General features: G+C 42.4%; 1 protein-coding gene across 3 annotated transcripts in view; it reads right to left on the bottom strand.

Moving 5' to 3' along the window:
• PTPRE (protein tyrosine phosphatase receptor type E) overlaps nucleotides 1-27,471 on the bottom strand; it is a 214,231-nt gene that overhangs the window by 102,696 nt on the left and 84,064 nt on the right. For all 3 annotated transcript variants that reach the window (XR_012322091.1, XR_012322090.1, XM_073685061.1), the window contains exon 2: nucleotides 7,118-7,229. Coding sequence is in view for 1 of the 3 variants with exons in the window: in XM_073685061.1 (XP_073541162.1) it covers nucleotides 7,118-7,229 (112 nt within the window). In the remaining 2 variants the exon portion in view is untranslated. The remainder of the gene's footprint in view (nucleotides 1-7,117; nucleotides 7,230-27,471) is intronic.

The raw sequence follows: 27,471 nt of genomic DNA, 5'->3' as shown, positions 1-27,471 counted from the left end.
GCCTACCTGTCCTACTGGGTCCAACCGCTGCGCGTCCGTTGGTCTGTTTTGGAGTAGCACCTGGGCCACCTCCCTCATCCCTCCTCGGATTGCGGAGTCATAAAGCCGCCGTGCATCCGGGTCGGATTGGGCGAGGCCCCTAATTACACCCCTCCAGACACTCCTCGGTCCATTGAACAGTGGTTCCACAAACCACTTACGTGACAATTGTCACCCACCAGCTGCCTCTGCAGCAGTCCCAAAAATTATTTATTAGAGACCTTCAGGGGCTCCTGAATGAATGATTCAATGCGTAAGACTAGATTTTCTTGGAGATTCCTCAGATTCATCGACTGCATAAGGTTAGAGAAACATTGTGGCTTTCTTTCAAAAACAGAGCCAATTTTGTCCTTTGGATGTCATTGATTTTGCAGCTAAGCCCTATAAAATTTAATGAGTTTGAGATGCAATGCCAGATACAACCTACGGACAAAAGTCACGATGTTTCTGGGGAACAAAACCAAAAACCTAACCTATAGTTTTACCAATGAGTACTTGTCTTTGACCACTCTTGTGAGAACACTATAAAATGGATCTCGCTACAAGGGCTTGTAGATGGATAAGAATAAGTAATCTACACCTGATTGAACCTGGGGAGGATGAGTATAGCGGAGTGGTTATTTCGACAACTGCAAAACTTTGTTAATCCCAGACAATCCTATTGAGCCCAGAAATTTTTCCAAATTTTATCTCCCACAGCAAACTCTCAAGGCACTGTAGAGATTGAAATCACAGTCCCATCACCATCATGTTTGCCGGACCAATGGTTCCTGGATCCTTCCCTACCACAGCTTTAAAAAATATCTTTCACAAGTCATAAATATGTAATTTTTTACATCCGGCGTTGTTTTTCTTTTGTCCCTGTGCCTCTCCATTCCTGAGATATGGCCTTCTCTTCCGTGTATATAAATGTGGTCTTTTTAGCCAACCAGGCGAGGTTCTCAGGAAGACGCCCACAGAGAAGAGTAGAGGACCACACCCCATTGGATAACAACACTAGATTTATATACAGGGAAGAAGAGGATATATCTCAGTAACAGAGAGGCGCACAAACAAAAGGAAGACAACGCCGGATTCAGGAGAACAGCAGCATTTAGGCTATGTGCCCACGTTGCATTTATGAAGCAGAAAATTTCTGCTGCATAAATGCAAGTCCTCTCCCTGAAAAACGCATGCGGAATTCCGCACGCGTTTATCGCGCATTTTTCGCGCGTTTGTCACGCGTTTTCCACATGCGGAATTGCCTTGCGTTTTTTATGCATTGGACAAAGGCAATTCCGCTTGCGGAAACGCAAAATTAAATGACATGCTGCGGATTTTTGAACGCGGCATAAACGCTGCAGAAAAATCCGCAGCATGTGCATAGAACTTGCGGAATCCCATTGGGGAACATGGGGTGCGGATATACATGCGTTTTTCAAGCGTTTACGCTGCGGAAATTCCGCAGCATATACGCTTGAAAAATGCTACGTGGGCACACAGCCTTACACCAGGTTAAAAAATTATATATTTATGTCAAGTGACAGGTCCTCTTTAAAGCCGAGTAAGAAGGTTGTTGAGAAAATGGGGCACCATGTCCACAAAATGACCTAGATTTGTAAATAAACTCATGCAGGTGAAGGATTTCTGCCGCTAGGTCATTATGCCCCCAATCCCATCATCAGAAAAAATAAATTTCCCCATGTCAGCTGCAGGTGAAAGGACGAGCAGCCTCACTTTCTCATTGTAACTAACAGCGGTTCATTCCCAATGTCAGTTAATGCAGCTACAAGGAGACTGAATATAGTCTGTGTGGGAGTAAGATTGTTGCAGAGGCGGCGAGAAGATACATATTCCAGGATAATTTAAGGATTAGCAGATATATCGCATGCTAAATGCTATAACACCCGGCTAACACCCTATAACGCACTCATGTGTCATGTCCAAGGGGTGACAAGTGGAAGCCTGATCTTTGTCAATTAGTAGGATTATACGGCTATATAAGATTTCATTAATGGATTGAGGAGTGTATGCAGCTTGTGTCTGCAGAAGTTTATTAAACGCTTTGGAAAAACTGGGTGATAACCCTTAGAGCACATCCAAAACAAGGGCATTTTCTCAATTTTCTCAGCCTCCTAAAAGGGACATCTGTCTCTAAATCTGTTTCAAATAAATCACAGAATTAACGTGAAAACTTTAGGACTTTCAGGACTTTAGGATAGCCGGGTGACAACCCCTTAGGAACTTTTCTGGTCTCTGGAAACTGATACAGTCATGTGTCAATGTTATACAAAAGAGAGTTGTGAGAAATTCAGATTTTTGCCAAATGGGGCAACACTCGGTATAAAGGTCTTTGTCTACATTGAACTAAAGTCAGAAGAACCTAAGTGCAGAACCGGTCATCTAATGTGAATTGAGCCTCTTGACTACCACGACAGATGATATCAGGGGAGAGAAGGATCAATCACTTTGGATTTAAACACCCAATCAGGTGCCAGTATGTATGGTTATGATTATGTATGGTTGTCCTGAGGAAGGAGTTGGTGGACTCTTAAACGCGTAGACAATACTCCTACATTTTTATCCATACTAATCGTTTGTCGTGACTCCAGAGAGCACAGAGATAACTTCCATTCCCGGCAGCATCTATCTCAATCAGGTGCCAGATCACACTGATCTCCAGCTTAACAAGAAGCCGATGGCGGCCATGCGAAAACCATACCATGACTGCCCTATATCCACATAGCAGTAGGAGGGCTTGTTCCTTGTGGGACAAGTTTTAGTTTTGAGTGACACCATTTATTTCTCCATGCAATGCACTAAAAAATGGAAGACAGTTTGGAATTGCGGTAAAATGGTGAAAAAAAAACTATTCCGTTAATGTTTTTTTACTTTTGTTTTAAAAGGATTCAATGTGAAGTAAAAATGACCTGGCAACATGATTCTCAGTAGGAAGAACCCTCCTAATCCGTCCATATGGACATGTAGGTGATAGGAAGCTGAATAAAATGATACCTTGATATCTGAAATCCGATGTCTTTTTTCAGAGTAATCCACATTTTTCCTAATATGTAACTGAGCTGTTAAGATCTATGGGCCGGGCATAGATCTCCCTGAGAATCAGCCTCCAGAGCTTATTATAAATGAAAGGGGGCGTTCCCAGTGTGAGACATGTAATGACTGACAGTCTGCTCTCCTGATCTACATGTCTCACACTGGTAACACCTCTTTCATTTATAATAAGCTCTGGAGGCAGATTCTCAGGGAGATCTATGTCCGGCCCATAGATCTTAACAGCTCATTTGCATATTAAGAAAGATGTGGATTACTCTGGAATAAAACATCGGATCACAGATATGAAGGTATCATTTCATTCCACTTTCTATGACCTGCATGCCCATATAAACGGCTTAAGAGGATTGATCCTACTAACAGATTCCCTTTAAGTAATGATAAAAAAAAATCTGAAATTTGTAAAATAGTAATTTAGTTTCTGTCACCAATTTCTGAGACCCGTAACTTATTTTGGTTTTCTGTAGATGGAACTGTGTGAGGGCTTGGTTTTTTTTTGTTTTTTTTTGTGTGGGGAGCTATGGTTTTTATTGGTATCATTGTGGGCTTCAACGGACATTTTGATCATTTTTTTAGTACAGGTGCAACAACAGAAAAATGGAAATTCTGGCTTATTGATATTTTTAAAATTTTTGCTTTACAGCACGGGTTAAATAATTTTAGATGTTGATAGATCAATACAGATTTTTTTTTTTTTTTTTTTACTTTTCATTGTTTTTTTGTCTCCACAGGGGGACTTGAACCTGCAATCGCTTGTCTTCAGTAGGTCCCTGACTGCCAAGGTAATTCATCAGCACCCCCACGATCACGTTGCTGGGGTGGAAGGCGATGGACACCGAGCAGGATCATTGACACTGGCATTTAAGTCCGTTCCATACATCCATACTGTAATATTACGTTCTATGTTGGGAAGGGGTTAAGTGTACTTTACTTTTAGCCCCAAAACTCACAAAATAAAATACCGCAGCAACTATTTTCATTATTAGCCTCTTATTTTTTTACTGCCTTGGAGTTACACAATGTTTACTTCTCCATTCTTGACTAAAGCTAAAATTAGAATCCTGCTGGTTTCCCGTAATCAGGGAGCAGTGCATTGTGGGAACTCAGATGACTCAGCTGTACAGTTAGCGCTAAGCCTTTAGGTCACATGTCCGACAGTGGGTGGAGCCAGAACTGCTGACTGTTTCCGAAGACAATCAGTAGCAACATGGAAGCAGCTTTTGTGTATGAATCGAGAAAATGGTTTAAAATAACTAAAAATCAGTAGAGAGTAAAAGCATTTAACCCTTTAATAAAAAAAAATGTTCTATCAATTTAAAAAGAACATCATATAGCTATAGGCTAGGCGTCACCTCAACTATTGTGCTAATGTCACTAAAGGAGGGTGACATGAAGGAGGTGAAAGTTATGTATAGGTTATGGGTGCTGGTGTTCAATTAGTAATTTTCGAGAAACCAGGGTTTGTAAAAAAATAAATAAATAAAAGAGTTGTGATTTTTTACATTGTTCACGCTGGAGTTTTATGTAATATGTTATATTAATTTAAGATTTTTACACAATATACTTTTTTCCTGAATTTTTCATTCCAATAAACTTTATTTTTTTAATTCCCACAAAAGTCCTGGGAATTGTGATCCTCCAATCACTGCTTTAATGCAGGGCGGCAATATATTAGTTCTCACTTTTAACCCTTTTCAAGACTTGGTGATTTTTTTATTTTTTTTTTGCATTTTACTTTTTTTTTTTTCCTTTCTTTCAAGAGCCATAACTTTTTTTTTTTTTTAACTTTGCATCGACATAGACATAAGGACAAGCTGTAGTTCTGAATGACACTTTAATTTTACCGTAAAACGTAGTGATAAACAGGAAAAAAATACAGTTTTGATGGAATGGTGAAGAAAAAAATTCCCATTTGTTTTCTTTTTATACAGTGCAGTAAAAATAACCTACGGTAGTGACATGATTCTGCAGATCAGTGTTATTATGGAGGTACAAAAAAATTAATTTTTTTTATCTTACTGGTTAAAAAAATGTAGAACTTTGTAACAAAAAATTTGGTTGCTGTCGAAATAGCTTGTTTTTTTGTGTGGTGTACCAGTAGCGGCAGAAGTGCTCAGTTACGGAGCTGCTCCATCTACTGAGAGTGGCCATGGCCAGGTACTGCACATCCGACCACTATTGATTTTAATAGGGGGCGGATGTGCAGTACCCGACTGTGAGCACTAGACGGAGCAGCTCCGTAACTGAGCACTTCCGGTCACCGCAGGCACTAAGGTGCTCCAGACTCCTACTCCCCACAATGTCACCGCACGCTGCAGCAAATGGTTAAGAACTAATGTCGTTCATTTCATAAAATAGGAGATCCTTGTCCCAATATTCTTAGGATAATCAGTTGGTGGCTTCTTCCAGGGCGTTTCTATTGATATATATATATATATATATATATTCATGCAAATTAGACATCTGTCAGCTGTCTGCATCCTAATCATCTGCACTTATTCCAGGCTGATTGGTTTACAATTAGGGAGGATTTAGTTTCTGATACAATTAGTGTTGGGCTCTGAATGTTAATTTCTTCCTGGGAGTAGAGTTTTGCAGATTACAAAATTAAAAGTAAAAACTCCATGCGGGAAACAAAAAATTCTTTAAAGGGAATCTGTCTGCAGTTTTTGCTATGTAATCTGAAAGCAGCACAATTTAGGGGCAGAGACCCTGATTCCAGCGATGTGTCACTTAGTTTACTGTGTGCAGATCTAGCGGAGCTCAGAATGATGAGCCATGTATAACCCCGCCCACACCGCTGATTGGCTGCTTTCTGTGTGCACTGTACACTGACATAAAGCTTCCAATCAGTGCTGGGGGCAGGGCTGGACCAGGAGACATGAGACACCTAGTCCTGTAGTGATAATTTCCTACTGATTTTATTGAAACAGCAAACCACAGACTAGTAAGTGACACATCGCTGGAATCAGGATCTCTGCCTCTATATCGTGCTGCTCTCAGATTACATAGTAAAAACCTGCTGACAGATACCCTTTAAGTCTTCCACAAATGTCTAAGCAAACTGTTAGTTATTCACCAGCTAAACGCTTATGCACCACCACTTCATAACCCCCGTTAGTAACAAGGGAAAATAGTGTTGGCTAGAGAAAAAAAACAGAAATTTTACATTTCAAATTAAATGTCTATTTTTTTTTTAATCTACGGAGTAACAGTTATGGAATCATATGATAAACATATCATGAGGCCTCGACTGCGATTTTCTTCCATTCAATTACACTAACGCTCTCCTTAATTCTATCTATACTTCTTTGAAAAAAAATGTCTGCCGATGAATATTCTGAGCCTCCAGCCCACTTGAAATGCAGAATTCAGCAGCTGATTGGTCGATCATATCACCTGACATTTTCTGCTGTTTCTGATTGGTCACTTCAGCTCTAGCCGATAAACGCACTCACACACAACCTTTCCCTACAAACTCCCAAACTACAAACAGAAACATACAAAAAAATAGCACAAAGAGATACTAAAAAACAGTAAAAGCTTGCAAGTATGTATTTAATAAACTGATATTGAACACTTCGCAAAACATTGGAGATAAACTTTAAATTCATGGATGAAGCATGTGACACAATGTGATTTCTATGGACTATACCAGGATACTCTTCTGCTTAAAGGGGTTTTCCATTTTCAGAAAACACTTTGTTCTCTCTGGGTCCAGTGTTGAGTCTCCACCGCAGCTCCCAGTGTCTGTTATTGTCTACAGCACTAACATCATCTCAGCAACGCTGCAGCCAATCTGTGAGCTCAGTAGCTCAGCTCAAGTTGTCTACTTTGGCTGAGCTCACTGATTGCTGCACGTGACGTGATGTGAGCACTGTAGGCAATAACAGACACCGAGAGCAGCAGTGGAATCTCAGCACTGAACCAGGGGAGGGTGAGATAAACATATATATTTTTAAAGTTATTCCATTTTTAGCAATATTTATTTCAGTGTATCTCATACATTTACGACGCATTCTCTTACTTGGTAATGTGGAATATGATGATGTTGTCTGATTCACCTCCGTCGTCAACCCTTGACCGAGCGTAATAAAGAAGTAGATAATCGGTGACCAGAGCCGTCCCAACATGATTATCTAAAAAGAAAAACATAAAAATGATTAAAAAAAAATCTGAAATAATAATTACATAGTTATCAAAAAGTCACCAGATGGTGACTTGCAGGTGCTCAATAAGGATTTCTCACTGTTAACAAGCCTACATAGCCCAAAACCTTCACAAGTCCCCCACTGTCAAGGGTGTGTAAGGTGTGACAGACAGTCGTTTTGGATCCGGCTGTAGACGGTCACTGCGCTTGGCATTGCAGACGCCTTCTTGATCGTCTCATCTCTGTAGTATAGTTATATCCTTCTCCCTTTAGGACCCAGCAGCGACCTCCATCTTCTGCTCCTGATTGACACACCCTTGCTTGGTAGTTAAAATCTCTCAGTTTCTCCAGAGAGTCGCCGGTGATAGTTCTATGTACCTCTGTGTTGGCTTGGAGTACTAGCAGTTGGCTAGTCTCGCCTTTGGTGTCCTTGGAGAACTGTTGGCGTTATCTCTCTGGTATCTTCTCAAGGTAAGTGTATCCCCTTTGTTTGTTTACCTTGTTGTCTTTAGTTTGTAGTGGGGCCTGACTAGTCCTCACCGTGTCCCCTCCCTATCTAGGGCCTAGCTCTAGGGACATTCAGGACTTAGGTTCCTGCTCGGCAATAGGTGTGGATCCTATATAGGGACGATAGGGTAGGCAGGGTGATATTAGATCTTCCTAGGGGTCTCCACTCTCCCTTTCCCTAGTTGTTGGGCACCCTTCCCCCTCTTCCCGTCGTTGTACACTTATTCTTTCCCTCACCTTGCGTGACACCCACACTAGTGGTGACTCTCACCCTAGAGGACTGGCTACGTCTGAACATTACACAGCTAGACCACTAATTACAACTAAAACTTTGTAATACTTCTTTACTCCTGTGGGGGGCGGTACTAGGTAACTGACCAATTAAATCCAATTGGGTGTTGTCACTGGAGGCGTGCACTTAATCTCCCTGTAGAAGTTGTTATCTGATAACACCCACTTGGACTTAACAAAAGTTAACTCATTAGGTGCCAAATATTTAATTCCTGATGTCTCCGCAACGAAGAGGCGAATTTAAAAAAAACAAAACAAAAACGTTTTATTCTGCAACCACTATTACATTGTGTGTCCAGTTCAACATGAAAAATTAGGTGAAAGGTCCTCTTTAAAGGGTATATCTTATTTGTATACTTGTTTTGGGGTCCTGAGCTATTTTTTTTATCTTGGACAAGTTCTTATCACAATAAAGCTGAACTGCAGAACAAGAAACAACCCATGGAAAGGTGTAGAACTGTTTTGGAAGTAAGCAGCCATGTCTTTCTAATACTGGACAGATCTTTTTAAGGGACCGCGTCATCAGAAAATGAACCACTGTTTCCATATCATTTACAATTATTTTGATTTAAAAAAACAAAACAATAAAAACAGAAATTCTTAAAATTTCACACTGGCGACTAAGCTTAATGCTAGGCTCATGTTCTGGTCAGATGATTTTTGTCAGTCTCATTATAACAGCAGGATTACAATTACACCTCTATATACAGTAGATAACACAGGATCCACTGTTCACAATAGGTTATGTCACAGCTCACCTCCTCCTCCCTTACAATGACTGATAACACCTCTATATACAGTAGATAACACAGGATCCACCATTCATAATAGATGATGTCACAGCTAACCTCCTCCTCCTGTACGATGACAGATATCACTTCTATATACAGTATATAACACAGGATTCACAATGGGTGATGTCACAGCCCACCTCTTCCTCTCCATGTACAATGACTGAGAACACCTCTATATACAGTAGATAACACAGGATCCACCATTCACTATAGGTGATGTCACAGCTCACCTCCTCCCCCTCCCTTACAATGACTGATAACACCTCTATATACAGTAGATAACACAGGATCCACCATTCACAATAGATGATGTCACAGCTCACCTCCTCCTCCTGTACGATGACAGATATCACTTCTATATACAGTATATAACACAGGATCCATTATTCACAATAGGTGATGTCACAGCTCACCTCCTCCCCTCCCTTCACATCGACTTTTGCCCAGATAACACTTTTTACAAACAAATAGGGTGTGAGTCAGTCCATTACTAATATTAGGCCCAGAGGCCAATGTGAAAAGTGCAAGACAATATAAATACATTATAATTTTTTTTTTTTTTTTGCAAAATACATTTAACCATAAAAGCCTGATTTAATTAATAAGTAATTTTCTGATGAGATATGCTGTTAAGTCAACTAACGAGTCATGCATTCCCCTAGTTCCTCTATTGGTATCTTTCTTTCATTTCCTCATTGCTTTTGGTGACTAAACATATGAATACACAAAATCAGTCTAAACCCGATGGAAACTTCATAGAAACCACCAACAGATACTTCATCCATAGTTTTTATGTCCTGGTAAAATGAATGGTGCCATTCAAAACTAAAACTCATCCTGCAAAAAAATAATCCCTCACATGTCTATGTAAAATTAAAAAAGTTTTGGCTCTTGGAAAAAGGCAAGGAAAAAACAAAGATTCTGTTTTTTAAAGGGTTAAAGAAATGTCTAGATGAATGAGGCTTCCCCAGCTGCTCTTTAAAATAAGTTACCTGCGATGAAAGAACACCTTTAATGGCAAATTTATACATTCTATATATATATATATATATATATATATATATAAATAATATATATATATAAATAATGTATATATTTGATATATGCCTACTCTTGCAATACTTTGCTATGAGTGTCGTCACATATTATACATTTCATGCTTTGGCTTTGCTGTGCTATGTGGAATTAATGTATTCAGTCATTGGCTTAAGGCGGAGTCCGGGCCCATACACTTATATACCAGGTGCAGGATAGTGAAGCATATACAGCAAAGAATTTCAGCTCAGCAATTTACACCCATGTACAGACAGACGCTGATTTCTTAAAGCAACAGTTGAAGTTACTGCTGAAAGGCCAAGACAAAAGGCCCATACAAATGCTTCTTGCAGCTGGCACTTTAATTCTTGCCTTGATCCACTAAAGGAATAATGAAGTAGCTGTTCTTTAGATAAAATGTTTCACAGGCACTCGCTGCTTCGGGCGACACTTAATAAATCAACCCTGTCCTCCTAACAGCTTAATTATTATGAGCTGAGCCTTAGATATTATGTATATTTTAGTTTAACCCCTTAAGCCCCGCGGGTGGTTTGCACGTTAATGACTGGGCCAATTTTTACAATTCTGACCACTGTCACTTTATGAGGTAATTACTCTCGAACGCTTCAACGGATCCCCCTGATTCTGAGATTGTTTTTTCGTGACATATTGTACTTCATGATTGTGGAAAAATTTCTTCGATATCACTTGCGTTTATTTGTGAAAAAAACGGAAATTTGGCGAAAATTTTGAAAATTTTGCAATTTTCAAAATTTGAATTTTTAAGCCCTGAAATCAGAGCGATATGTCACACAAAAGAGTTAATAAATAACATTTCCCACATGTCTACTTTACATCAGCACAATTTTGGAACCAAAATTTTTTTTTGTTAGGGAGCTATAAGGGTTAAAAGTTGACCAGCGATTTCTCATTTTTCCAACAAAATTTACAAAACCATTTTTTTAGGGACCACATCACATTTGAAGTCACTTTGAGAGGTCTTTATGACAGAAAATACCCAAAAGTGACACCATTCTAAAAACTGCACCCTTCAAGGTGCTCAAAACCACATTCAAGAACTTTATTAACCCTTCAGGTGCTTCACAGGAATTTTTTGAATGTGGAAGAAAAAAATGAACATTTAACTTTTTTCACAAAAATGTTAATTTAGACCCAATTTTTTTTATTTTCACAGGGGTAACAAGAAAAAATGGACCCCAAAATTTGTTGTGCAATTTCCCCTGGGCACGCAGATACCCAATATTTGGGGAAAAAATACTGTTTGGGCGCACGGCAGGGCTCGGAAGGGAAGGAGCGCTATTTGACTTTTTGATTGTAAAATTTGCTTGAATAATTAGCGGACGCCATGTTGTGTTTGGAGAGCCCATGTGTGCCCAAACTTTGGAGCTCCCCCACAAGTGACCCCATTTTGGAAACTAGACCCCCCAAGGCACCTTTCTAGATGCATAGTGAGCACTTGGAACCCCCAGGTGCTTCACAAATTGATTCGTAACAATGAAAAAGTGAAAAAAAAAACACTTTTTCATTTTTATGAATCAATTTGTGAAGCACCTGAGTGTTCCAAGTGCTCACAATGCATCTAGATAGGTGCCTTGGGGGGTCTAGTTTCCAAAATGGGGTCACTTGTGGGGGAGCTCCAATGTTTGGGCACACAGCGGCTCTCCAAACGCAACATGGTGTCGCTAACAATTTGAGCCGATTTTCCGTTAAATTTGTTAGAGGACACCATGTTGCATTTAGAGAGTCCCTGTGTGCCCAAACATTGGAGCTCCCCCACAAGTGACCCCATTTTGGAAACTAGACCCCCCAAGGCACCTATCTAGATGCATAGTGAGCACTTGGAACCCCCAGGTGCTTCACAAATTGATTCGTAACAATGAAAAAGTGAAAAAAAAAACACTTTTTCATTTGTATGAATCAATTTGTGAAGCACCTGAGGGTTCCAAGTGCTCACTATGCATCTAGATAGGTGCCTTGGGTGGTCTAGTTTCCAAAATGGGGTCACTTGTGGGGGAGCTCCAATATTTGGGCACACAGCGGCTCTCTAAATGCAACATGGTGTCCGCTAACAAATTTAACGCAAAATTGGCTCAAATTGTTAGCGACACCATGTTGCGTTTGGAGAGCTGCTGTGTGCCCAAACTTTGGAGCTCCCCCACAAGTGACCCCATTTTGGAAACTAGACCCCCCAAGGCACCTATCTAGATGCATAGTGAGCACTTGGAACCCCCAGGTGCTTCACAAATTGATTCGTAACAATGAAAAAGTGAAAAAAAAAACACTTTTTCATTTTTATGAATCAATTTGTGAAGCACCTGGGGGTTCCAACTGCTCACTATGCATCTAGATAGGTGCCTTGGGGGGTCTAGTTTCCAAAATGGGGTCACTTGTGGGAGAGCTCCAATGTTTGGGCACACAGGGACTCTCTAAATGCAACATGGTATCCGCTAACAAATTGAATGGAAAATCGGCTCAAATTGTTAGCGGACACCACATTGCGTTTGGAGAGCTTCTCTGTGCCCAAACTTTGGAGCTCCCCCACAAGTGACCCCATTTTGGAAACTAGACCCCCCAAGGCACCTTTCTAGATGCATAGTGAGCACTTGGAACCCCCAGGTGCTTCACAAATTGATTCGTAATAATGAAAAAGTGAAAAAAAAAACACTTTTTCATTTTTACGAATCAATTTGTGAAGCACCTAGGGGTTCCAAGTGCTCACTATGCATCTAGATAGGTGCCTTGGGGGGTCTAGTTTCCAAAATGGGGTCACTTGTGGGGGAGCTCCAATGTTTGGGCACACAGGGACTCTCTAAATGCAACATGGTATCCGCTAACAAATTGAATGGAAAATCGGCTCAAATTGTTAGCGGACGCCACATTGCGTTTGGAGAGCCCCTCTGTGCCCAAACTTTGGAGCTCCCCCACAAGTGACCCCATTTTGGAAACTAGACCCCCCAAGGCACCTTTCTAGATGCATAGTGAGCACTTGGAACCCCCAGGTGCTTCACAAATTGATTCGTAATAATGAAACGTGAAAAAAAAAACACTTTTTCATTTTTACGAATTAATTTGTGAAGCACCTAGGGGTTCCAAGTGCTCACTATGCATCTAGATAGGTGCCTTGGGGGGTCTAGTTTCCAAAATGGGGTCACTTGTGGAGGAGCTCCAATGTTTGGGCACACAGGGACTCTCCAAATGCAACATGATATCCGCTAACAATTTGAGCCGACAATTTGTTAGCGGATATCATGTTGCATTTGGAGAGTCCCTGTGTGCTCAAACATTGGAGCTCCCCCACAAGTGACCCCATTTTGGAAACTAGACCCCCCAAGGCACCTATCTAGATTCATAGTGAGCACTTGGAACCCCAGGTGCTTCACAAATTGATTCATAAAAATGAAAAAGTGTTTTTTTTTTCACTTTTTCATTTTTACGAATCAATTTGTGAAGCACCTGGGGGTTCCAAGTGCTCACTATGCATCTAGAAAGGTGCCTTGGGGGATCTAGTTTCCAAAATGGGGTCACTTGTGGGGGAGCTCCAAAGTTTGGGCACAGAGGGGCTCTCCAAACGCAATGTGGTGTCCGCTAACAATTTGAGCCGATTTTCCATTCAATTTGTTAGCGGATACCATGTTGCATTTAGAGAGTCCCTGTGTGCCCAAACATTGGAGCTCCCCCACAAGTGACCCCATTTTGGAAACTAGACCCCCCATGGCACCTATCTAGATTCATAGTGAGCACTTGGAACCCCAGGTGCTTCACAAATTGATTCATAAAAATGAAAAAGTGTTTTATTTTCACTTTTTCATTTTTACGAATCAATTTGTGAAGCACCTGGGGGTTCTAAGTGCTCACTATGCATCTAGATAGGTGCCTTGGGGGGTCTAGTTTCCAAAATGGGGTCACTTGTGGGGGAGCTCCAATGTTTGGACACACAGGGGCTCTCCAAACGCAACATGGCGTCCGCTAACAATTTGAGCCGATTTTCCATTCAATTTGTTAGCGGACACCATGTCGCGTTTGGAGAGCCCGTGATGTGCCTAAACAGTGGAGCTCCCCCACAAGTGTCCCCATTTTGGAAACTATACCCCTCAAAGATTTTATTAAGGTGTATAGTGAACATTTTGAACCCAGAGGTACGGCACATTATTTGTTTACATTAGGTCATCATATTGAATAAGTTTTCATTATTCTTGAGCGCAAGTGCTCGCTACTTGAGTTTGCATCGGGTACTCAGGTATGCACCATGTACAGCGTGTGCTCGAGTGACATGCTCGAGTCCCTGCTCCGCATGTTTCACGGTTATTAGACACCCAAAAAAAAACATGCGGGGATCGCTCGTGCATGGCAGGCAATCCCCGTAAAGTTTTTCGGCCGCGAAGCATATGGGGCAGAGACTCGAGCATGTCACTCAAATACCCACGATACTAAATGCATACCAGAGCACCCGATGCAAACTCAAGTAGCGAGCACTTGCTCTCAACACTAGTCGCCATATCGTCATCTTTTTTTCTTACTTTTGAAAAAAATCCCAACCCCAGCCCTAACCCTAGCACAACCCTAGCCCCAGCACAACCCTAGCCCCAGCACAACCCTAGCCCCAGCACAACCCTAGCCCCAGCACAACCCTAGCCCCAAACCCAGCCCTAACCCTAGCCCAATCCTAACTCAAGAGTTTATTTTTGACGCCGTTCCTTGTGCGGTATAAGTGATTAGACGACTTTATTCTTCGGGTCGGTGTGATTACAGCAATGCCAGAATCATATGGGGTTTTTATGACTGACAGCTGTCACACACTAAAAGACGCATTTTTTGTAAAATCTAGTTTTTGCATCGCCATATTTTGAGAGCTATAATTTTTCCAAATTTTGGCAGACAGTCATGTGACGGCTCGTTTTTTGCGGGATGACTTGACGTTGTTATTGGTGCCATTTTCAGGCACGTGACATTTTTTGATCGCTTTCTATTCCGATTTTTGGGAGGCAGAATAAACAAAAACCAACAATTCAGGAATTGTTTTTTTTTTTTTTTTTTTATTCTGTTCCGCGTGTGGTAAAATTGATGAGGCAGCTTTACTCTTCGGGTCAGTACGTTTACAGCGGTACCACATTTGTATAATTTTTCTATGTTTTGGCGCTTATACACAATAAAAGCTATTTTATAGAAAAAAATATTTTTTAGTATCGCTTTATTCTGAGAGCTATAACTTTTTTATTTTTCGGCTGATTGAGCTATATGGCGGCTTGTTTTTTGCGGGACGAGATGACGTTTTCAGCGGTATCATTTTTATTTATATGCGTCTTTTTGATCGCGTGTTATTCCACTTTTTGTTTGGCGGTATGGTGATAAAGCATTGTTTTTTGCTTGGTTTTTTTTTTTTTTTTTTTACCGTGTTCACTGAAGGGGTTAACTAGTGGGACAGTTTTATAGGTCAGGTTGTTCCGGACGCGGCGATACCAAATATGTGTACTTTTATTGTTTTTTTTTTATTTTTTTTATAATAATATTTATTGATGGGTACATTATATTTTTATTTTTGGTGTATTATTTTTTTTATTTTTTTATAATATTTTTGCACATTTTTTTTTTTTTTTTTTTTCCACTTTCACACAGTTTATACACTTTATTACTTTGTCCCACTCTGGGACTTTCACTTTTTTTTTTCTGATCGCCTGCATGGCACAGGAATGGAGCACCATCCCTATGCCATGAAGGCTGTCAGAAGTGCACAGTGTGAAGATTGCTTGGAGATGCACTGCGCATGTCCAAGCAATCTTCCTGCTCTCTGGTGACCCGGATGTTGTCATGACGACATCGGGTCGTCATGGCAACACCCGGGAAGCCTTTGCAGACTGCGCTGGAAGCCGGAAGAGGAGGTGAGTATCGGCGATCACCTCCCCTTGCCCCCGCAATGCCGCGATCGACTTCGATCGACTTCGATCGCAGCATCGCGGGGGTTAATGTGCTGGGAGCGGTGCGTGACCGCTCCCTGCACATAGTACCGGGTGTCAGCTGTGACAATCAGCTGACACCCGGCGGCGATCGCGCCCGCACAGCCTGTGTGCGCGCGCGATCGCCATGACGTACTAATACGGGTCTGGCTCTTAAGTCCCAGGGCACAGACGCGTATTAGTACGTCAGATGTTATTAAGGGGTTAAAGAGTAACCATCATTTTAATTTTCATTTAATAAATCAATAGTACATGAAGATAAGCAACTTTGTAATATATAGTACAGACCAAAAGTTTGGACACACCTCATTTAAAGATTTTTCTGTATTTTCATGACTATGAAAATTGTACATTCACACTGAAGGCATCAAAACTATGAATTAACACATGTGGAATTATATACTTAACAAAAAAGTGTGAAAAAACTGAAAATATGTCTTATATTCTAGGTTCTTCAAAGTAGCCACCTTTTGCTTTGATGACTGCTTTGCACACTCTTGGCATTCTCTTGATGAGATTCAAGAGGTGGTCACCGGAAATGGTCTTCTAACAATCTTGAAGGAGTTCCCAGAGATGCTTAGCACTTGTTGGCCCTTTTGCCTTCACTCTGCGGTCCAGCTCACCCCAAACCATCTCGATTGGGTTCAGGTCTGGTGACTGTGGAGGCATGGGCGTACCCACCGTGGGGCAGCGGGGGGCAGCTGCCCCCCCCTAGAAGCAGGCACGCAAGCCGCACACCAGGGCCGGCGTCAGCACCCGGCGCACCCGGGCAAATGCCGGGGCCCTGAGCAGACGGGGGGGCCCTCACCGTCAGCGCCCGCTCCCCCCCGCTTGCTCAGGGCCCCGGCACCCAGCACAATACTTACCCCTCCCCGTGCCTCCGCAGCAGCTCCTGCATCCTCCGCGGCTGCTGCACTGTGACGTCTCAGGTCAGAGGGCGCGGTGACGTCTTTACACTGCACTCTCTCCTGAGCAGTCACAGCGCAGAGCGGGATGAGGCCGGCGACGCTGGAGTCCGGAGCAGCGGCAGCAGGTGAGACATGAGGTATTTGATTTTTTTTTTATTGTATGGAGGCCTGTGGCAGTATAAGGGAGGGGGGTGAGGTGGGGGTGTGTGACATCCTGCATGGGGCATTATAAGGGGGGGTGACATCCTGCATGGGGCATTATAAGGGGGGGGGTGACATCCTGCATGGGGCATTATAAGGGGGGGTGACATCCTGCATGGGGCATTATAAGGGGGGGGTGACATCCTGCATGGGGCATTATAAGGGGGGGTGACATCCTGCATGGGGCATTATAAGGGGGGGTGACATCCTGCATGGGGCATTATAAAGGGGGGGTGTTTGTGTGACATCATTATAAGGGAGGGGGGGTGTGACATCCTGCAAGGGGCATTATAAAGGGGGGGAGGTGTTTGTGTGACATCATTATAAGGGAGGGGGGGTGTGACATCCTGCATGGGGCATTACAAGGGGGGGTGACATCCTGCATGGGGCATTATAAGGGAGGGGGTGTGTGTGACATCCTGCATGGGGCATTATAAGGGAGGGGGGGTGTGTGACATCCTGCATGGGGCATTATAAGGGAGGGGGGGTGTGTGACATCCTGCATGGGACATTATAAGGGAGGGGGGTGTGTGACATCCTGCATGGGGCATTATAAGGGAGGGGGGGTGACATCCTGCATGGGGCATTATAAGGGAGGGGGGGGTGTGACATTCTGCATGGGGCATTATAAGGTGGGGTGACATCCTACATGTTGCATTATATGGGGGGGAACAGCCTCCATTGGGCATTATGTGGGGGGAACAGCCTGCGTGGGGCATTATGTGGGGGGAACAGCCTGCATGGGGCATTATGTGGGGGGGAACAGCCTGCATGAGGCATTATGTGTGGGGAACAGCCTGCATGGAGCATTATATGGGGGCCAGTATTCTGTATGGAATGTTATATGGGGGCCAGTAATCTGTATGGAGCATTATATGGGGGCCAGTATTCTGTATGGAGCGTTATATGCGGGCCAGTGTCCTGCATGGAGCGTTATATGGGGGCCAGTATCCTGCATGGAGAGTTATATGGGGGCCAGTATCCTGCATGGAGCGTTACATGGGGGCCAGTATCCTGTATGGAGTGTTATATGGGGGCCAGTATTCCGTATGGAGCGTTATATGGGGGCCAGTATCCTGTATGGAGTGTTATATGGGGGCAAGTATTCCGTATGGAGCGTTATATGGGGGCCAGTATTCTGTATGGAGCATTTTATGGGGGGCCAGTATTCTGTATGGAGCATTATATGGGGGCCAGTATCCTGTATGGAGCATTATATGGGGGCCAGTATTCTGTATGGAGCGTTATATGGGAGCCAGTATTCTGCATTGAGCATTATATGGGAGCCAGTATTCTGTATGGAGCGTTATATGGGGGCCAGTATTCTGTATGGAGCGTTATATGGGGGCCAGTATCCTGCATGGAGCGTTATATGGGGGCCAGTATCCTGCATGGAGCGTTATATGGGGGCCTGTATTCTGTATGGAGCGTTATATGGGGGCCAGTATCCTGTATGGAGCGTTATATGGGAGCCAGTATTCCGTATGGAGCGTTATATGGGAGCCAGTATTCTGTATGGAGCTTTATATGGGGGCCAGTATTCTGTATGGAGCGTTATATGGGAGCCAGTATCCTGTATGGAGCGTTATATAGGGGCCAGTATCCTGTATGGAGCATTTTATGGGGGCCAGTATACTGTGTGGAGCGATTCGCCGGTTTCTGAGCTATTGTGGAATTTACAATAGATATCACTCATGTAATGTAAGAAGTGAAATCTTTGCATTGTACTATATATATATTTCTCTTCGGTATCTGTGACCATGGCTTGCCCCCCGTAGTTTTGATCCTGGGTACGCCCATGTGTGGAGGCCAGGTCATCTGGCGTAGCACCCCATCACTCTCATTCTTGGTCAAATAGCCCTTACAGAGCATGGAGGTGTGTTGGGGGTCATTGTCCTGTTGAAAAATAAATGATGGTCCAACTAAACGCAAACCGGATGGAATAGCATGCTGCTGCAAGATGCTGTGGTAGCCATGCTGGTTCAGTATGCCTTCAATTTTGAATAAATCCCCAACAGTGTCACCAGCAAAGCACCCCCCACACCATCACACCTCCTCCTCCATGCTTCACGGTGAGAACCAGGCATGTAGAGTCCATCCGTTCACCTTTTCTGCGTCGCACAAAGACACGGTGGTTGGAACCAAAGATCTCAAATTTGGACTCATCAGACCAAAGCACAGATTTCCACTGGTCTAATGTCCATTCCTTGTGTTCTTTAGCCCAAACAAGTTTCTTCTGCTTGTTGCCTGTCCTTAGCAGTGGTTTCCTAGCAGCTATTTTACCATGAAGGCCTGCTGCACAAAGTCTCCTCTTAACAGTTGTTGAAGAGATGTGTCTGCTGCTAGAACTCTGTGTGGCATTGACCTGGTCTCTAATCTGAGCTGCTGTTAACCTGCGATTTCTGAGGCTGGTGACTCGGATAAACTTATCCTCAGAAGCAAAGGTGACTCTTGGTCTTCCTTTCCTGGGGTGGTCCTCATGTGAGCCAGTTTCTTTGTAGCGCTTGATGGTTTTTGCAACTGCACTTGGGGAAACTTTCAAAGTTTTCCCATTTTTTCGCACTGACTGACCTTCATTTCTTAAAGTAATGATGGCCACTCGTTTTTCTTTATTTAGCTGCTTTTTTCTTGCCATAGTACAAATTCTAACAGTCTATTCAGTAGGACTATCAGCTGTGTATCCACCTGACTTCTGCACAACACAACTGATGGTCCCAACCCCATTTATAAGGCAAGAAATCCCACTTATTAAACCTGACAGGCCACACCTGTGAAGTGAAAACCATTTCCGGTGACTACCTCTTGAAGCTCATCAAGAGAATGCCAAGAGTGTGCAAAGCAGTCATCAAGGCAAAAGGTGGCTACTTTGAAGAACCTAGAATATAAGACATATTTTCAGTTGTTTCACACTTTTTTGTTAAGTATATAATTCCACATGTGTTAATTCATAGTTTTGATGCCTTCAGTGTGAATGTACAATTTTCATAGTCATGAAAATACAGAAAAATCTTTAAATGAGAAGGTGTGTCCAAACTTTTGGTCTGTACTGTATCTTATCAGAGAAATCTGCTTCTTTTTCTGTCAGGACTGATCAGTAATTTTTCTAATTCTCAAATTAGGAGTAAAATCTGTATTCAGTGAAAACAGATTGTGACATTACTGAGATAGAAGATGACAGTTGGTGCCGACAAGATTCTATGTAGACGGGAGGAAGGAAGAGCTAGAGGCAGAGCTCCAATCTACATAGGAGATGACAGTTGGTGCCAATAAGATTCTATGTAGTTGGAAGGAGGGAAGAGCTAGAGGCAGAGCTCCAATCTACATAGGAGATGACAGTTGGTGCCAATAAGATTCTATGTAGTTGGAAGGAGGGAGGAGCTAGAGGCAGAGCTCCAATCTACACAGGAGATGACAGTTGGTGCTGATAAGATTCTATGTAGAGGAGAGGAGAAGGGAGGAGCTAGAGGGAGGGCTCTAATCTGCATAGAAGATGGCAGTTGGTGCCGATAAGATTTAATGTAGAGGGGAGGGTAAGGGAGGAGCTAGAAGTGGGGCTCCAATCTACATAGAAGATGGCAGTTGGTGCTGATAAGATTCTATGTAGAGGGGAGAAGGGAAGAGCTAAAGGCAGGGCTCTAATCTACATAGAAGATGGCAGTTGTTGTTGATAAGATTCTATGTAGAGGGGAGAAGGGAGGAGCTAGAGGCAGAGATCTAAACTACATAGAAGATGGCAGTTGCTACTGATCACATTTTATTTCGGTAATGTAACAATCTGTCTTCTCTGAATACAAATTTTACCCAGGAATTGAGAATTTCGAAAGTGAAAGATCAGTCCAGGAGGATGAAAGTAGCAGATTTCTCTGATAAGATACATTACAAAGTTGCTTATCTTCACATGTACCAATGATGTATGAAATAGGAATTAAAACGGCGGTTACATTTTAAGGATGTTTTAGGTGTATCAGCTATGTTATGTAAGGGAGATTTGTCACATCTAGTTAGGGTCAGATTTGTCATAAAACCTGAAGTACCTGCAAAATGAATTTCCTGAAGTCTCATGCACACGTTGCTTATTTTTTTCAGATTTCAATCTGCAGTATGTCAATTCTTTCCGTGTTTTTGCTGCAGATTTCACCCTACTAATGAAGGGGGAAAATGCATCAAAAACGCATGCAAAAAAAAAGCGTCAAAAACGTGTCAATTTTATACTGCATTTTTCCGTCCAACACATCAGTATACCTTTATATGGGAAAGTGCTGCAATACTTGTACTGTCACTAAGTATACTGTAGACATGTATGAGCACCGCGGACCCTTTAAACAGCGGATTGGCAGCTTTTTCTTCTTTCTCGTCTTTATACATTGCCTGTGCAACCTTTTTTTTTTGTCCCTAAACTGTTATTATGGCAGATGATTTTACGAGCGATGTCTAATGACATAATGGCCTCAGCTTCTACATATCGCAAATAGTGGAGAGCTGTCGCCTAATTACACGTGTCAATATATAACGCGACTATTATAAGCCATTGATATGGTAATTTGTCTGCAGAAGCTACTTGTATATCTGGAGGGGCAACAACCAGTATATCCCAGTGCGGCAAGAAAAATTCTCTCTACAGTCATCTACAAATGTGTCATTTCTGTGCCAATTTCTGTCGGAAGGGAAGAGATGGCTACATTTAGGGGTCTGCTGATTGGCTTCTTGAATATAACGTCTTGTTGGAGGAGTAGAAAGTGGTGCTGGACTATGGACTAGAATACCGCATGTTACGCATATTAAAAAATTAGACACAGTTTTATGGTCATCACCAAAGCAGCAGCTCCTTAGTGAGTGTTATTAATCTTGTGTCAATCCTAATGCATATCCCCGCTGGTGGCCTGGGCTCTCAAGGAATGTAAAAAGAAATAAATAGAAAATGTCATTATTAATAAGTTCCTGAAGTCCTTTAATTAGCAAATCATGCTCATTTTGTCTAAGAAAGTAATTACTACAGAATATTAAAATGGCCTCTGTCTTCTTACACTGAAAATCAGTCAGAATGCTAATAGGGCCTGGGAGTATGTGCAGTAGGAAGCTCCGCAACCTCTTCTCCTGTACTGTCAGTAGATATTCCGATCTAATACTAGAGATATCCGGAATGATGAGATAAGAAGAGGCTGCTCACACTGCTGTCCAACCTGTTTTTCTGATCTAATACTAGTGATAGCAGGGGAGCAGAGGTAAGAAGAGGCTGCTCACACTGCTGTCCACCCTGTCTATCTGATCTAATACTGGAGATACCCTAAGTGCTGAGGTAAGAAGAGGCTGCTCACACTGCTGTCCACCCTATCTATCTGATCTAATACTGGAGATACCCTAAGTGCTGAGGTAAGAAGAGGCTGCTCACACTGCTGTCTACCCTGTCTATCTGATCAAGATACCAGGGGTGCTGAGGTAATGAGAGTCTTCTCACACTGCTGTCCAACCTGTCTATCTGATCTAATAGTGGAGATACCAGTAGTGCTGAGATAAGAGAGGCTGCTCACACTGCTGTCCACCCTGTTTTTCTGATCTAATACTAGTGATAGCAGGGGAGCTGAGATAAGAAGAGGCTGTTCACATCCCTGTGCACCCTTTCTACCTGATCTAATACTGGAGATACCCAAAGTGCTGAGGTAAGAAGATGCTGCTCATACTGCAGTCCACCCGGTCTACCTAATACTGGAAATTCCAGGAGTGCTGAGGTACTGAGAGTCTTCTCACACTGCTGTCCACCCTGTCTATCTGATCTAATACTGGAGAAACCAGGGCTGCTGAGGTGAGAAGAGGCTGCTCACACTGCTATGCACCTTGTCTATCTGATCTAATACTGGAGGTACCAGGGGTGCTGAGGTAAGAATTGGATGCTTACAATGCTGCTCACCTTGTCTTTTTAATGTAATATTGGAGATATCAGGAGTGCTGAGGTAAGAAGAGACTGCTCACAATGCTGTCCACCCTATCTGTCTGATCCAACAGTGGAGATACCAGGTTTGCTGAGGTAAGAAGAGGCTGCTCACACTGCTGTTACCCCTGTCTATCTAATCTAATACTGGAAATACCAGGGATGATGAGGTAAGAAGAGGCTGCTCACACTGCTGTGCACCCTGTCTATCTGATCTAATACTGGAGATACCAATGGTGCTGAGGTAAGAAGAGGCTGCTCACACTGCTGTCCACCTTGTCTGTCTGATCTAATACTGGTGATACCAGTGGTATCAAGGTATGAAGAGGCCTCTGACATTGATGTCCATCCTGTCCTTCTGAATGCTGAGCGGCTTCTGTGACCTGGAGTTTGATAGTACATGGTATTGGTTATCTCAAGGTCAAAGCAGTGCAGCTTCCTACTGCATATGCTCACAGGCACCTGTGCTATTAAACTTCTAGGACTATTTTGTTAGTGCAATAAGACAGCTGCAATTTTAATGTATTATAGTCATTATTTCCCTAGACAAAACAAGATTGATCAGCTAATTAACGGTATGTAGGAATTTAAAATGACATTTAAATATTGATGTTTATAATGAGGGATCCTGTATCTCATTCATGCTGCTCATGGTCCAGACAGCAGGAATCTTGTGACGAGAAGAAAATATTGCTATTTACATTCTATTTGGAATGTGAGGAAGTTCCTAAAACAAATGGGGATAGAATTTAACGATTTAGGATGTCTTTTCGTATCAAATTATCTTATACTGATGTTTAACTGCTCTTTAATGTCTTATGAAGAGTACATGAATCAAAAAGGATATAAAAATACTAACACAAAAAAACATAAAAGCAGTAGCACTGAGATCAAATGATCTGCAATAATTACATGAAGATTTATTCCCCTCACCCTCTAAGGACCTGCCTGTTTTGGCCCATAAGGATCTTGCAATTTCTTTTAACTTTCTTCTAGTCGCATTTCAAGAACCATTGCATGTTTAATTTTCCATTTTTGTTCCTATACTAGGGCTTGATTTTTTTGCAAAACAAGATGCATTTTTCAATGGTGCAATTTTTGAGTGAAATAATTTATTGTTTTAACTTTTTTTATTTTAGGAGGAGGGGTTGTTTCTTTACAGCATTCAACATGTAGTATATGTTACAAGCGAATTTGACAAAATGTATTTCAGGCTACTGTATTCAGCCATCAGATTTCAATTTGGATGGCTGAGGCTAGTGACACACATCATTTACGTCAATGACGTGTTGCCCCCCCCCCCCATATTATTGCGATTTAAATTAAAGGAACCAGTCAACCCTAGGACAGGTGAGTATAGGGTGAGTTTCTTTTTAACCCCTTTGCAGACCCTCAAAAGAATCAGATTTGTACAAATGTGTATGGAGTAAGGCCGCGCCCACTAGTCGGAATTTCCCCCAAATTTTGGAATCCAAATGATATGTCCACCCCAAGTGAAGACCCCGGCTGCCATAGGAAGTTGACAGGCAAAGCTCAGCCTTAAACAACTGCATTCAGATGGCAACTATTGAGGCCATTGTTTAGGCTCCAACCAATATCGGAAACCATCGACATCCCATGATTGAGTCGTGAGGAAGCTGGTAGATTGACAGAGCCACGGATCGTGCAGGTGCATGAGATCACCATGATGAAAATGTATGTCATGAAAAAAGAATTGAGGATGAGCTGGATTGGAATCCAATTGGACAGAAAGGAGGATATGATATTTGTGGGGGGGGGTTTTGTCTTGAGAAAGGCGCCGGTCCAGTGCCAAAACGCGGTGGAATAAAAAAACCTCTCCAGTACCGCTTGAAGGTTTTTCTTTCCCGCAGAGCAGACCCTATACCGTGATTTATTCAGTACTACACGTGAACTCATCCCAACCATAAAGCTAAATTTTTATCATCGATCATCGAGTCAAAGGGCTTAATAGAAAAATAAGTCTGCTCCCAGCAACTGTGTTCAAACCTCCCAACAGCGCCACCACAGAAGAAACGTGGTATTACATAGTGTCTATTGATATCAGTGGGCAGTTCTTGGATTACGTGAGAATAGTAGGTTCCCCCTAAAGATTTTTTGTAGGTGTCTATCACTTTGGCTAAAAGATGAGGATCCTGATTGAGAGAGGTCCACAATGAACTTGTATTTTCATGTATTAGAAGGGTTATATCAGCTAAAGGGTCATTACATTGTCTGTACGTACATATATGACACACAGATCTACCTCTCTGGACCCGACATCTCCTCCTTACTAACCAGAATCCCACAATGTCTGTCCGCTATTTTATCCTTCCTCTCTGCTAGATTTCTAAAACTTAATATGGATAAAACAGAATTCATCATCTTTTCACCGTCTCACTTAACCCCCCCATCTGACCTATCCATTAAAGTCAATGGCTGCTCACTCTCCCCAGTCCTGCAAGCTCGCTGCCTCGGGGTAACCCTGGACTCTGATCTCTCCTTCAAACCTCATATCCAAGCCCTTTCCACTTCCTGCCGACTCCAACTCAAAAATATTTCCCGGATCCGCACATTCCTCAGCAAAGACTCTGCAAAAACACTAGTGCACGCCCTCATCATCTCCCACCTCGACTACTGCAACCTCCTGCTCTGTGGCCTCCCTTCCAACACTCTCGCACCCCTCCAATCTATCCTAAACTCTGTTGCCCGACTAATCCACCTGTCACCCCACTATTCCCCGGCCTCTCATCTCTGTCAATCCCTTCACTGGCTCCCCATTACTCAGAGACTCAAGTTCAAAACCCTAACCATGACATACAAAGCCATCCACAACCTGTCTCCTCCATACATCTGTGACCTAGTCTCCCGATACATACCTGCACACAACCTCCGATCTTCACAAGATCTCCTTCTCTACTCCCCTCTTATCTGCTCTTCCCACAATCGCATACAAGATTTCTCCGGTGCATCCCCCCTACTCTGGAACTCTCTACCCCAACACATCAGACTCTCGCCTACCGTGGAAACCTTCAAAAGGAACCTGAAGACTAACCTCTTCCGACAAGCCTACAACCTGCAGTAACCACCGCTCCACCATACCCCTGCACGACCAGCTCTACCCTCATCTACTGTATCCTCATCCATCCCCTGTAGACTGTGAGCCCTCGCGGGCAGGGTCCCCGCTCCTCCTGTACCAATTGACTTGGATTGTTCAAAATTATTGTAATTGCTTGTGCTTTGTATACTCCTTTCACATGTAAAGCGCTATGGAATAAATGGCGCTATAATAATAAATACTACTAATAATATACCACCAAAGCTTCCACCCTTCACCACCATCGATGGCCCAATAAGCATTTTAGCGCCTTGTATTTTTATTTTTAACAGTTTCTTAGGAGCTCTATATTTTTCTTACTATTTCATAAGAGCAGATGGCTCCCAAAATATTCCACTCCCAGAAACATTCAATGTGTAAAGAAAATCATACGGATGGAAAAAATCATTAATCTTTTATTCAGTCTGGAGCTCCAAAACAAGAGCGAGAAACCTCAAATCTGGAATTGTGTCATTTCACATAAAATCTTTTGAATGTTTTTTTTTGTGCATTTTTTTTCATTGCTTCACAACTAATAAAAAAAATAGTAATGTTTTTTTTAAAGGGTGTGTCCACTAAAAAAAATATATTTAGAACTATCTTTTTATCAATTTCTATATAACTTACTAATTTATATTAGTTAGCAAAACTCCACGGAGGCCTCCCTGTCACCGCTTCATCGGTTCTGGTTCCCAGCATTTCCACTTCCAGTTTGTACTTGACACAGAAGAGCTTCCTGTGCCAGCACATGACCATAAAAGGGGATGGCGGACTGCTCATTTCAATAGCTAAGTCAAACCCCTTCTCTGTCTATGTATTGGCCATGACATAAAAGGGGCTGGCTTGGTTATTGAAATGAGCAGTCAGCCAGCCCCCCTCACACTCAGTTAGGTTCTTGGGCTGGCACTGGAAACATTCTCCTGTCTAGGGCACAGGACCCAAAGTGGAGCTGCCAAGACCTGGGATTGAGGGTGAAAGGGAAGCCTCAGCAGAACTTTGCTAATTAATATATTACGTAATTTAGATAAAAATGTATAGATAACAAATCTAAAAAAAAAAAATTCAGTGGACAACCCCTTTAAGGAATAAAAACATTAAGTATTATTATAAAGGAACCTCAATGGTGCTGTCACTAATTAAGTTGTTTTTTTTTAACATGAAATGGTCTACTCTTGTTTGTAGACTGTGTTTGGTATTGTTTCCAGGGCTGAGTGTGGGAACCTGACGAGCTTCAGTGATATCATCTCGTGGGGTTATTTAACCTGGTTCAGGTGGCAGGATGCCGTATATTCAGGTAGCTGCTGTTCTGCCACTACCCAGCATTAAGGACATCAGACTCCACTGGATTAGCTCTGCTACATCAGCCTTCATTGTGCTAGCTCTGCTACATCACTCATGATTGTGCCAGCTCTGCTATATCAAACTTTGTTGTGCTAGCTCTGCTGTATCAGACTTTGTTGTGCTAGCTCTGCTATATCAAACTTTGTTCTGCTAGCTCTGCTA

Source organism: Phyllobates terribilis, unplaced genomic scaffold (genome assembly GCF_046119375.1).
Source record: "Phyllobates terribilis strain yellow unplaced genomic scaffold, ASM4611937v1 Scaffold_5__5_contigs__length_657084704, whole genome shotgun sequence".
NCBI lineage: Eukaryota > Metazoa > Chordata > Amphibia > Anura > Dendrobatidae > Phyllobates > Phyllobates terribilis.
This window is presented reverse-complemented; position numbering and strand designations above follow the sequence as displayed.